This window comes from Penicillium arizonense (genome assembly GCF_001773325.1).
Source record: "Penicillium arizonense strain CBS 141311 chromosome Unknown PENARI_contig018, whole genome shotgun sequence".
Lineage (NCBI taxonomy): Eukaryota > Fungi > Ascomycota > Eurotiomycetes > Eurotiales > Aspergillaceae > Penicillium > Penicillium arizonense.
This window is the reverse complement of record NW_019173295.1, coordinates 203,036-215,504: the sequence shown is the minus strand read 5'-3', so window position 1 is coordinate 215,504 and position 12,469 is coordinate 203,036. Positions and strand designations below refer to the sequence as shown.

General features: G+C 50.0%; 8 protein-coding genes across 8 annotated transcripts; 5 read left to right on the top strand and 3 right to left on the bottom strand.

The window, feature by feature from the left end:
* Window positions 1–56: 56 nt before the first annotated feature.
* PENARI_c018G08694 (protein transporter TIM23) lies at window positions 57–718 on the top strand (the record flags this gene model as incomplete). Its single annotated transcript, XM_022634619.1, has 2 exons — window positions 57–641; window positions 695–718. The coding sequence occupies 2 exons, from the start codon at window positions 57–59 to the stop codon at window positions 716–718; spliced, it is 609 nt and encodes a 202-aa protein (XP_022485570.1).
* Window positions 719–1,321: 603 nt separating this feature from the next.
* Window positions 1,322–1,822, bottom strand: PENARI_c018G08256 (uncharacterized protein; the record flags this gene model as incomplete). Its single annotated transcript, XM_022634610.1, has 1 exon — window positions 1,322–1,822. The coding sequence occupies one exon, from the start codon at window positions 1,820–1,822 to the stop codon at window positions 1,322–1,324; it is 501 nt and encodes a 166-aa protein (XP_022485624.1).
* Window positions 1,823–3,276: 1,454 nt separating this feature from the next.
* PENARI_c018G01124 (Zn(II)2Cys6 transcription factor) lies at window positions 3,277–5,091 on the top strand (the record flags this gene model as incomplete). The annotated part of the gene is made up of 1 exon (XM_022634483.1): window positions 3,277–5,091. One exon carries the CDS (start codon window positions 3,277–3,279, stop codon window positions 5,089–5,091), a length of 1,815 nt encoding a protein of 604 aa, XP_022485598.1.
* Window positions 5,092–5,133: 42 nt separating this feature from the next.
* On the bottom strand, window positions 5,134–6,180 carry PENARI_c018G08851 (SDR family NAD(P)-dependent oxidoreductase; the record flags this gene model as incomplete). The annotated part of the gene is made up of 6 exons (XM_022634622.1): window positions 5,134–5,323; window positions 5,379–5,431; window positions 5,480–5,502; window positions 5,556–5,668; window positions 5,724–6,084; window positions 6,141–6,180. 6 exons carry the CDS (start codon window positions 6,178–6,180, stop codon window positions 5,134–5,136), a joined length of 780 nt encoding a protein of 259 aa, XP_022485487.1.
* A 475-nt stretch (window positions 6,181–6,655) lies between these two features.
* On the top strand, window positions 6,656–8,272 carry PENARI_c018G08314 (flavin-containing monooxygenase; the record flags this gene model as incomplete). Its single annotated transcript, XM_022634611.1, has 1 exon — window positions 6,656–8,272. The coding sequence occupies one exon, from the start codon at window positions 6,656–6,658 to the stop codon at window positions 8,270–8,272; it is 1,617 nt and encodes a 538-aa protein (XP_022485635.1).
* A 109-nt stretch (window positions 8,273–8,381) lies between these two features.
* PENARI_c018G03046 (uncharacterized protein) lies at window positions 8,382–9,591 on the bottom strand (the record flags this gene model as incomplete). Its single annotated transcript, XM_022634513.1, has 6 exons — window positions 8,382–8,440; window positions 8,489–8,947; window positions 9,008–9,112; window positions 9,161–9,203; window positions 9,251–9,362; window positions 9,410–9,591. The coding sequence occupies 6 exons, from the start codon at window positions 9,589–9,591 to the stop codon at window positions 8,382–8,384; spliced, it is 960 nt and encodes a 319-aa protein (XP_022485471.1).
* Window positions 9,592–9,845: 254 nt separating this feature from the next.
* On the top strand, window positions 9,846–10,790 carry PENARI_c018G12010 (alpha/beta hydrolase; the record flags this gene model as incomplete). Its single annotated transcript, XM_022634680.1, has 1 exon — window positions 9,846–10,790. One exon carries the CDS (start codon window positions 9,846–9,848, stop codon window positions 10,788–10,790), a length of 945 nt encoding a protein of 314 aa, XP_022485633.1.
* A 266-nt stretch (window positions 10,791–11,056) lies between these two features.
* On the top strand, window positions 11,057–11,950 carry PENARI_c018G06607 (uncharacterized protein; the record flags this gene model as incomplete). The annotated part of the gene is made up of 1 exon (XM_022634584.1): window positions 11,057–11,950. One exon carries the CDS (start codon window positions 11,057–11,059, stop codon window positions 11,948–11,950), a length of 894 nt encoding a protein of 297 aa, XP_022485505.1.
* Between the last annotated feature and the right edge of the window lie 519 nt (window positions 11,951–12,469).

The window sequence follows — 12,469 nt, the reverse complement described above, 5'->3', positions numbered from 1 at the left end:
CTTCCCTCCTGTACTCTGTACTTTTATCCCCTAATCCATTTATACCTCCTCTCACAATGTCCATCTGGGACTCCCTTGGCGGCCGCAAGCAAAAGCAGCCCGATGCCTACGACTCTTCGCAAGACGCCACATCCTTTCTCTCCGAGGTCGCAATCCCCGATCCTTCTCGCCTTCACCCTTTGGCTGGTTTGAACCAGGACACGCTCGACTATCTCTCCCTCGAAGACTCCGCCCTCGATGAACTCCCGGGCTCCCGATCAGTGTTGCCATCCCGTGGATGGTCAGACGACCTTTGTTATGGTGCCGGTACAACTTATCTCGTTGCACTCACTGCTGGAGGCGCATGGGGATTGGCAGAAGGATTGAATAAGACACCGGTTACGGCACCACCAAAGATCCGTCTGAACGGTGTCCTTAACTCGGTCACCCGCCGCGGTCCGTTCCTGGGGAACTCCGCCGGTGTTGTGGCTATGGTTTACAACGGTTTCAACTCGGCTCTTGGATACGCACGAGGCAAACATGATGCGTCTAACAGCATTATTGCTGGTGCGTTGAGCGGAATGGTGTTCAAGAGCACACGCGGTGTTAAGCCTATGATGATCTCTGGCGGCATCGTGGCTTCCATTGCTGGCGCCTGGACTGTATGTATCACACTGTGTTTTTTTCCGTGCGACTTTCTCTAATCATTCTCTAGGTTACGCGACGGGCGTTCTTCTAGATTGCTGGCATGACCAGTTTTATCCTACTTGACTCCTCGATTCTCCGATTCTCGGTTATCTGAATCTCCATACCCTCTCCGCCATCCATCAACGACATTGGCGGTTGACGATTAGCTACCAAACTCTGTCTTTCCACCTGCGATGTATTACAACCATTTTTTTCCTTTCCCGATCTCTTCACTCCGGCGCTCAAAGCATCCATATTTCGCATTTATGCGTGGGTTGGGAATGGGGTGTGCAACTGGGTTTGTACTTTTGTATTTTTTCTGTGTACATAGAAAAGTCTCTTGCATACCTACGGTTCATTGGCTATGGCGCTTCTGTGTCACGGTCAGTAACGTTTTAATGCTGCTCGGGATTTCCAATAGACAATTTCTCACTTCCTAATATGCATGTCCGTCCTAAAAGGTTGATGAACTATATTTGTTGCGCTTGGAAATTGGCTCCAACGCGAAGGTTGAAAAGTAGCTCTGATGAACACACGTTGATATACAGGTACCCCAGATCAAGCAACAATTTGGCGACTATTTTCTAACAATATTCATCCAGTTTCCTTCCAGTCCCCTGCAGCAACTTCAGGGAGTGCCAATGCATGCCATCTCTCAATGGAAAAGACTTGCCACAGACCCAGCCAAAAGAATGCCAACCATGCCAATAGCAGACTTCGACAGTGGCTGAGGTGAAAAGACACCAGCAGCCGCATTAGCAGTCGAAGTTGCGCTTGATCCACTCGAAGTACTCGAGCTGGTAGAATCCGCGTCAGTGGCTGTGGCACTGAGAGTCACGACGCCAGTGCCGGTAGCCGTGGCTGTCGCAGTGGCGGTGCCATTGGCGTTGGTATTGCACCACACCTCGCCAGCCTCAGATGCCTTGATCAGGCACTCAGCAAGGGTGCCAACACTCTGTCCCTGCGCCAGACAGTAGTAGTCGCAGCCGTCATATTCAACGACAGAGGCGTCGGAACAGCAGCTGCTCATGATGGCAGAGTTGTTGTTCGCCATGGGCATTGCGCATGCGGCATCGTGGGTCGGGATGTCGTACAGCTTGGCATGGCAGCTGGAAGTAGCTGATGCGGAGGAGGTGGTTGAGGTTGTCACAGACATGGTGATGATGGTTTGAACGAGTGGACTGAAGTATTGGGACTTCTGACAAGCTGAATGAGGTGGCTTGGTTAGTATGGTTAACAACTGGGCCTTGGTGTCTTTATACGCCCTCAAACTGGAAATAACCAGTTCCCACTTCACACCACCAGACACGCAGCTCTACTGGCGCTCGTGTTGCTGGGGCAAATCAAATGTAAGGTCCTATCATCCACTGACTGCAGCACTTGCACAGCCTTGGGGTATTGAAGTATACTGCATGACGAAGTGTCTTATGCTGGAACCCCAATTCTGCTAGCCGAGACGAATGTTTCCCTATTCTTGGGATCGATTGCCTAGATTGCTATTTCCGTCCTCTACACACTGTATATCAGGTCTTGGCGAATCCGCTTTGATTGCATTCGAGGGTCGAGTGACGCGTGTTCTACCAGGGGGAGTGAGGGATTATCCGCTACTGCCTGATGCTTGAGAAATATGACCCTGGATTGGTGGCTTACAATCAGGGTGCCCGAATGTGGGTAAAGATATACCATCTTTTCCTATGTGACGGGAAACCCAATGTGTGCTCCTCAGCTACTACCAGGCTATGTTCAGTCTATCCTTGATCTAGATCTATTGCATCGTGACTTCGTATTTTCTTAGCTATTAGCATTGATTTCGAGGTTAGAGATCGCTTCAGCTTGTATAAATATCATATCTACACATGTCTTTGAAATGACAAGTACGCTGGTTCCTGGGTAACAGGGCACGTCAAGCTCGGCCCATGCTCGGACTTTGCTAAGAATAGGATGTGATTGATATCCGAATATTGCCATTTTGGGCCATTCTGCTTTATGTTTACCCGGCTCAGCAGACAGAGAGCTCGGATTTAGATCACGTCTGGAATCGAGCCAAGTGGATAGCTCGTCGGTGGATCTTTCAGGGCTGTAGTGACCGGCATGCCGTCCCCGAGTGAGAGATACAACGCTTAGAATTCATTATTTAGCAATATTAAACCAAATATCACAGGTTAGCGTGTAAACATGGAACCTGATACTTGCTTCTAAATATATCAGCAATGTGTGTATACAGGTGGGTACTCCGGATTAATATATAACAGGTACAGACACCTTAGATCTCATTCTCTATGGTTTACATAGTTAAATATTCGTCCTTTTGGCTTAAACAATTATTCAAAATGGAGCGACAATTCGTAGATGGTTATATACTGGCTATAATGGTGGGTTTGATGTAGTTGAATATCCTTGTTAGGAATACAACTAGCCAGAGAAGGATGAGAATGGCAAATAAATGCAAATCTCTAAACGCACATAGCATAGAACAACCCCATTTAAACAACTACCTCCACAGAGATCTCTATGTTCAAATTCCGCGTGTGGCGTCCAGACCGGCAATTGCCGACGTGGGGAGAAGAATTTCTGGCAGGCCGCGCCAGAGCCTTCACATCTCCCTTGGCAATGCCGAACCTTAATGCGAGAGCCCCCAAGCCACGCACCAAGACCTTCACTGGGTGTTGGACTTGCCGGGACCGTCGAGTGAAATGTGATGACGAGCATCCACATTGCCGGCGCTGTCAGCGTAGCGGGCTCCAGTGCGGAGGCTACGGCCTGCGGCTAGGATGGTCCCCAACCCCTGGAGGCCGCTCTCATCGGCGGCAATTACGGTCTTTGACCCAAGGGGCTGATGGCCTGTCACCTACCGCTGTGACAGCACTTTTAAATGAATTGGATGGCTGCTCGGGCGACGGCTGTGACCAGCAGCGAGGGCCTTTTTCGGTGTTCTCCGTCTTATCCAAGACGGATGTATGCGCTGACGCTTCACAATCGTTTTCACTACAAATACGAGGAGAGATAAACCAGCCAGCATCAGACTTGAATGCTACTACTTCATCAAGCGACAGAGACAGTGACTTGCCCTCTCCAGGCCGAACATATGATTCTTCGGACACAACGATATCCGTTATATCCGAGGAAGAAATACCCACAGCATCAAGAGAGCCAATCTCCCAGAGGGAAGATGAACTTATCTCGGTCAACCCTTTGGTTAATCAGCACAACTCCAGCGGTCTTGTACTGAATTCAAATCATTGGAATAAGGCCGCGTCAAATATCAGCACGAATGCTGCTCCTCCCTTGCGGAGCTCTTTGAATACCTTGGCCCTACCAAGACCAGAGACAGAATTGATTCACCACTGGGTCGTTTTCCTCAGCGGCAATATGCTGCTCATCGACAACCCGGACAATCCCTGCCGAGCAGTGTTCATGCCCATGGCCTTGAAAGGTCTCGATGTCTCCCCGGCGGAGTCAAATATCCACCTTTCAATCTTCCATGCTATCTGCGCTTCCTCTGCATTTAGCCTCTACCATATTCGCCATGACCAGCGATATCATTCCCTCGCCATGCATCATGACCATCTGGCTCTGCGTCACTTACGTGGGAATCTGCAGCAGGCTCAGCGTATAGATGAGACCACACTAGCTGCCGTCCTCACTTGTATCACGTCCGAAGCGATGTCTGGTCGACGTAGCCGGTGGAGGACACATGTTGCTGGATGTCTTGGTCTACTAGAAAATGAATTCCATGGCGACTGGATACGAAGCCCCATTGCTTCGAGATTGCTTCAAAGCTATCTATCCCTTTCGTCACTCTGCAGCCTTCCTGTGTCTGGGCGGTTGATGTCTCTGCTCAATGGTCCTTCGGAATTTCGACACAATCTCGAGCGATCACATGGAATCACCACGCCACTGGTTCAACTTCTTGCACAGATCACGGCCCTTGTTGATTCTCAGATTCAACTCTCTCTTGAAGAGCTAGATCGACTTGAGATGCAGCTCTACCTTAATTTTCCATCTCTGTCTAACCCAGACGCACCCGAATCAATCATCATCCAACATGCTTTGAACTCATTCTATTACGCCACTATCGTTTACTTCCGCCGCACGTTGCGGCGCGCACCACTCTGCGAGGTTCAGGATTTGATCGAGAAAGCGATTCAAGATCTTGAAGCCGTGGATGCACTCACGCGCGGCAACGGCGGTTGTTCTTATAACTGGGCCAGCTTTGTGGTCGCAGCTGACTGTGAACGGCCTGATCTACAAGATCGTATGTTAGCTTTCTTTGATCGCAAAAGTCGACACGGTATCCAGAATATCAATTTACTGTGCGAGATTGTTCAGGCTTTGTGGAATCGACGGGCAGCGGCTGGTCCGCACGTCGATATCCACTGGCAAGAGCTTGCAAAGGAGGCTGATTTCGACATCATGCTTGTCTAACATATAATATTTATCCAATAATAATATCCTATCTAAATCATCTCAAACTGTGAATCCTCCGTCGACGACTAATGCCGCTCCGCACATATAGCTGCTCATGCTGGAGGCAAGGAACATCATCACATCAGAAATTTCCTCAACCCTTGCAGGGCGACCGATGGGGGTCATTTGGAACTGGGCATCCATTGAGCCGGATTCAATTTGCTCCTTGATGATCGGAGTGTCCACAAATCTATTGATCCTTGTTAGCAATTTCTCCAGGGGCAGGTATATAACAAAGTTCTTACCCAGGACAGATGGCATTGATGCGAATTCCTTGTGGTGAATATGCTTTGGCGTCCTATCATTACATTAGCATTGTTGTTTGCAATCAGAGAAGACTGATCACCATTTTGGTCACTCCAACGACCGCTGATTTCATGGATTAGCCGCGTTCCATACCAAACATGAACTTAGAAACATACCGTGCTTTGCAGCAGTATAATGCGGAATACCGAATGGCCCTGGTGGGCCACCCACACCAAACATAGACGAAACATTGACAATAACTCCTCGACCCTCGCGAACACCACGCGACCTATACAAGTTATGAGTTAGAATGAGTTCCACAGCATGACTCACTTATAACATACTCCTGAGTTAACATCTGCCGGACGAGAGCTCTCTGACAGAGCCACAGTCCAGTCTGATTAATTGCAATCACCCTATTCCATTCTGCCAATGACATCTCGTGAGTGGAGGTTGGATTTCCGCTGATTCCGGCGCAGTTGACTCCAATGTCAATGCTGCCGAATCTTTCCACCGTCTTTTGAACAGCAGTGTCGACAGACGCCTCGTCTGCGACGTTTACCTCGAAGATTTCAACCTCGACTCCTGGGTATTCATTCCGGAGTTCTTGACGAGTGCTCTCGAGGAGAGCCAAGTTCAGATCGACTAGAGCCAATGCATTGATGCCATTCTTTCCGAAGGCCAGGGCGGTGGCCTTGCCAATTCCTATGTATTTGTTAGCGAGTACATATTACTCCGAATTTCTATAGTACCTGAAGCACCGCCTGTGATAAATGCTGTTCCCTTAACCTCGCAAGTCATTTTGAGGTTGTACACGAAGTACGGATGAATTGCCTACTCAGCCAGGGATACAGCCACGTCTTTATCGGAAAGAACACAACGTTTCATCCGTGATCAGCACCGGACGACGGATGCTACTATTCCCGAGGTATTTATGTATTGAAGACGAGATCTAAAGGCGAAGATGTCAATACATCCATGTGGGGCAAAGTGGGTTCTGCACTCGCGGTCAACTTCCTCATTCTCTCTCTATACTTCTTACCAGTGGATCCCTATTCTTTTTTGCAACCGACAACGATCCGAGATAGTCAACATTTTAACGGAAGCTGAAGAGCCGATTATCAACCGTCAACAAAATGGAGACCGGCACAATGGAGACTCGTCACTTCAATTTTCGGTCAACTGTTGCAAGTCATCTAAAAGGGACCAGTGTCCAATCTGAACCCAAGGCGTTTCTCAAAATCTCTCATCTCTGATTATCAATCAAAAGATTACCATGACACAAACAATTCAAATCGAAACCGATGCCATCGTCATCGGCGGTGGCTTCGGAGGCTGCTATTCCCTCTACAAGCTCCGCGAGCAAGGCCTATCCGTGAAACTCATCGAAGCCGGGAGCGCCTTTGGCGGCGTCTGGCATTGGAACCGGTACCCCGGTGCTCGCGTCGATACTGAAATGCCCTCGTATCAATTCAATATTCCTGCAGTGTGGAAAGGATGGAATTGGTCGCAGCGTTTCCCTGGAGATGAGGAGCTGCGTCGATACTTCCAGCATGTTGATTCTGTTTTGGGGCTGAGCAAGGATGCTTTCTTCAATGATATTGTTACTCGCGTGCAGTACGATGCTGGATCTTGTCGGTGGACTGTGGTTACCAATACTGGTCTGCAGGCTACTTGCAAATATCTCATTGCTGCCACTGGGTCGTCGTACAAGAAGCATTATCCCAAGTTTCAGGGCTTGAACACATATGCTGGGAAGCTTGTTCATGCTGCGGATTATCCCAAGGACTTGGACGTCACGGGTAAACGTGTTGGGGTCGTTGGAAATGGCGCCTCTGGTCTTCAGATTGTTCAGGATCTGGCTAAGGAAGACTGCCAGCTCAACGTGTTTATTCGGACGCCCTGCTTTGCGATTCCGATGAGACAGCGTGAGATCACTACCGAAGAGGCTGAGATGATGAAAGGCTACTACGATGGAATCTTTGATCGGTGCTACAAGTCTGTTACCGGTTTCCCCCACAACACTCGCTTGCAATCGGCTCACCAGGCCACCCCCGAAGAGAGAAAGGTGTTGTTTGACGAGCTGTGGGCACGAGGTGGATACAGCTTCCTGGTTTCCAACTACTACGATTTCTTGCTTGACGAAAAGGCCAATTCCATCTTCTATGATTACTGGGTGCAGCAAACTCGTGCCCGCATGACGAACCTGGAGAAGATGGACCTGGTTGCTCCATTGAAGCAGCACATGTTGATTGGAACGAAGCGACCAAGTCTTGAACAAGACTACTACGAGATGGTTGATCGTCCCAATGTCACACTTCACAATTTGAAACAGTCTCCTATTGTGGAGTTTGACACCACTGGCTTGGTGACTTGCGATGGCAGCAGCAACAAACACCTGGATTTGGACATCGTGATCTGCGCGACTGGGTATGATGCCGTAACGGGTAGTCTGCTAGATCTGGGGATCACCGACAAGAACGGTCAGTCTTTGGAAGAGAAATGGAGCAATGGTGTCCTGACGCACTTGGGCCTAATGGTTCCTGATGCTCCCAATTTCTTCATGGTCTATGGTCCCCAGGCCCCGACCTCACTCGCCAATGGACCACCGTTCATTGAGATGGAAGTTGACTGGATCTGCAAGGCCATCGCAAAGATGGACAAGGAAGGTCTACAGTCTATTGAGCCTACAAAGCAGGCAGCCGAGGAGTGGCGCGATCATGTTGCCGCTGTGAGTGAGCATACTTTGTACCCCAAGACTGATTCTTGGTATATGGGCTCCAATATTCCTGGTAAACGCCGCGAGCCACTCATCTATCTCGGTGGTATGCAGCGCTGGTGGCAGAGCTGCACGGAAGCTTTGGAGAACTGGGATGGATTTAGCACGAAATGAGCGGGACAAAAGAAGGGTGTTATAGGGACAGGATATTCGAATACTTGTATCTATAATGTGACAGAAATAAGTAAAAATCATGCAGATTCTTTAGATATTCCAATTTAGATCACAAAATGGCCAACGCATTCGGCGGACTCCCAACAGCACCAGGAACATTCAACGGCGCTGAAGTAAGTAAAAAAGAATACTGCCCACTAACCCAACAAGCCTCACTCAAAGCCTTCAAATCCCAAAGTTCACCAAGCGGAATACCAAGCAAACTCAAACACCACTGATGCAAAACAAGCTCATGAGTCGGCTGTTCAACACCATCAATAATAGAAGGCATAGCTTCAACAGCCATATTATCCGAGGCAATTGCCGCAAAATGTCTATCCCATAGCCAGCGCGCCATCTCCTTACTCCCTTCTACTCCGCACATCTTGTGGCTGCTCATTGCGGCACCTTGTTCCTCGCCTGTCATGCCACCTAGTGTTTCGGTGACGCCGAATCGGATTAGGAGGATGTCGCCCGGGCGGAAGGTTATGTTTTCGTGCGCAGCTACTGCTTCGATGTCTGCTGGCCCGATGTGGAAGTTGGAGAACTTTTCGTAGGGGATTTGTTTGGCGTGTGCGTAACGTGCGAAGTCGATTAGTACCCCTCGGCCTGTTACACAGCCGCGTTGGTGCCAGTCTGGGTTTTGTGTTAGGTTGAGGGTCTGGGGTGGCTGGGGGACGGGGGGTTTTGTCTTACGATCTAGGGTTGGGAGTTGCTGGGCAGGATTGGGATTTTGGAGGTCTTTGATTGTTGGCTTGGCTCCGTTGTAGGTTAGCTTGGTGGAGAGGTGCATGAAGTGACCTGGCTGGTTAGTATTTAGTTCGCCGAGTATTTGTTTCTGGGACGTACAGAAACTATCCCATTGGCTGCTGGCTTGGGTATTAAATTCCACCTGCGATGATCAGTTATGGTCAGAAATTGGGATGAATGGCAATATACCTCATCGTCAAATCCGAAATGACATCCTGATACTGGGTCTTCGAGTTTCATGACATTGTGGCAGAGACTCTTGCGAAAGAAACCGGGGATTTTGATGCTTCCAATGGGCCAACTATCCGGGGTTAGCCATGTCTCGTCTCACGGTGAAGAGTAACTGACTTGAGAGAAATCGACAGCCCTTGGCGGACCTCGGCTGCAGCATCCTTGACAACCTCCGGAGTAAGCAGGTTCAGCGTTCCAAGGAGGTCCTTGTTGCCATTCTTGTCAAACACACCCCAGGCACAGCCTTGGGGCATGCCCTTGACCGGAGGCAAATCATCAAAATTGGGAAGATACGCCATAATCGATGTATGAAGGCGAGTAGCTTGAAAATAACTATAGATGACCCAATTTACCCCATGCCAAGACACGGATGAAGTGAAGCTCGTCGTCAACTTCCCGAAAGATGGCCCCCCCACAGTGGAGTATGCAGTCAAGTTATCCGACAATATTGACACATGTGGGTTGGGTGTATTGCAACTGAAATACGGCGTTTTGGTTATATTTAAATGAGTCAAGTGAACGCTACACTAACCTTCGAGTCTTATCATTCATTATGCATCTACAGTACGACCCGGAATTTCTGGAAGAAGCTGCTCCAATCCTCGAACAGCTGGCGCAAACCCCAAAGCCACCCCTGCATGATGTTGCAACGAGGCGCGCGATGCTGGGAGCTATGACGAGCAAGGACTTCCCCCTGCCCGAAGATGTGGAACATCGAGTTTATCAGGTCGCTGCGCCAGATGGACATAATGTATCTGTCTACCACTTTTGCAAGAAACCATCCCGTGAGGGAAGACAGCCGGCTATCATTCACATCCATGGTGGAGGATACATCTCGCTCAGTGCTGCGCAATGCGCCAGGTCTCATCCACCTGCTGTTTCTCAGACGGGGGTTCAAATCTTCAGTGTCGATTACCGATTGGCACCCGAGAACTCATATCCAACGCCTTTGAATGATTGCTGGGCTGTCTTGGAGTGGGTTCGCAGTAATGCGGAACAACTGTCAATTGATCTAGCACGCATTGCAGTAATGGGGGAAAGCGCTGGTGGTGGCCTAGCTGCTGCTCTGACTCTGCTGGCCCGCGATAGAGCGCTGTCGCCGCCTCTTGCAAAGCAGATTCTCATTTATCCCATGCTGAATGATCGGACTGTGACCAACCATGCGGGGGAGTTGGCATTCTGGGACGCCAACGATAACATCACGGGGTGGACTGCGTATCTGGGACCGGACGTCGGTGGTGACCAGATTGTCCCGTATGCAGCTCCGGCTCGAGTGGAATCGGTTGAAGGCCTACCTGCGCTTTACCTGGACTGCCCGCAATTGGATATGTTTGTGCACGAGGGTATGGAATATGCACGCCGGTTTGTGGCAGCCAATATTCCCACAGAATGCCACATCTACCCAGGTCTGCCGCATGGGTTTGAGGCATTGGCCTCGGGCGCGAGTCTCACAAAGCAGGCCATTGCCAATCGCTACAAGGCCATGACCAGCTTTTGACGGGACCAACTTGAGAGTTGAGAGATAAACAAGAGTGAGCTTCACGGTAGCGGTAGTCATAGCAAGAATGAATATAATACAGCAGGACAAAAAGATGAGTACATGCATCCACGAGTATTCCGTGTAATGTTGTATTTGCCGTCTTGTGTATGTAACACGAAAAGAGGGCGTGTATCAGATACCCGAGTGGGGCGTGGTCTATATAAGGACGGGACGCCAGTTCTGGAGTGTCGGTTTCCTCTGTCAGGTTAATACTTTTTTTCAAGATGACTTCTATCCCAAGACCAAGCATCGATATCGTCCAATGTATTGTGGACAACCAAGTTGCCATCGTCACTGGCGCTGCTAGAGGCATCGGCTTTGCCACGGCATCTCTCCTGGCAGAATATGGAGCACGAGTCATTCTGGTAGACCTCCGAGAGGACGACCTGAAGGCAGCTTGTGACAAAATCGGCGCACAATCCACATACGAGGTCTGCGACCTGAGCGACTGGGATCAGCAGGTGAACCTGTTTCACCGCGTGTCGACTACGATCGGGCCGATCAATCTGCTGGTCTGCAATGCAGCGGTCAATCCCGAGATCGCGCTGCTGCAGGTATCCGACCCGGCGAACCATGCGCAAATGAATTCACAGGTCCGCTTCAATTACCTTGCGGATGAGAAAAACCACCAGAAGAGCGATACCTTGCAGCGCCCTTCGACTACCCTTTTTGAGACCAACCTAAACTCGGTTGTGTTTGGTCTCAAGCTGGGCATCCATTATATGAAGCCATATGGGGGCCGAATCGTGGTGGTCGCGTCAGCGGGTGCGTACGTGCCAATCCCCTCCCAGCCCCTTTATTCAGCGAGCAAACACGCGGTGCTGGGATTGGTCCGCAGTACTGCATTGATGGACGAGGTGCTTCGGTCGGGCATCTCCATTTCCTGGGTGGCACCCTGGTTGACATTGACGTCAATGGTGGAGGGCCTGAAGGCAACCACCAACCCGGATAACCTGAAGAGTTCTCCCGGGGACGTCGCATGGGCCATTCTTGCAGCAGCGGCGGCCGAGGCACCCAATGGCAAGGGGTATTGGGTTCAAGGTACAGCGATCAGCGAGGTCGAGAGAGCCTACGGCGAGGTGGCGGGGCAGCTGATCTCGCCGGAGAATCGGTTCTGAGCGGGAAAGACCGGGATCCTGTACGGCACCTGTCGGAGTTCGGGAATGAGGAACATTTGCCTTCCTGCATTTAGTTCGTGAGGACCTCGTATTGGGTCATTCTGTCAGAGCCTCGAATGTTAGCGAGAATGGGGAACCCAAGACCAAGACACATTTAAGTTCGGCCAAGCCCACTGGGGAAGCTCCGGCGAGATGAGCTAAAATTAACTGCGTGCAGGGGCCCCTGCGGCATATGAGTGGCTGGTTAACCTTTTCCGGATCATTCCAAGTATGAAGCAAGTATGAAGCAAGGGTTAGATATGTGAGGAGAGACAATGCGTAGAGAGAAGAAGAAGAGCGGAAGAGAGGAAGAGAGAGGAAGAGCAGCGGGAAGGGAGGTCTAGACCGGGCAGGGAACAACGGAGTCATTTTCCAACATCTCACCAATTTACAGTCTACAGTCTACAACCTACAGTATATCTACAATATATCTACAATATATTATACTATACTCCTAGAACATACTACTCGACTGGAATA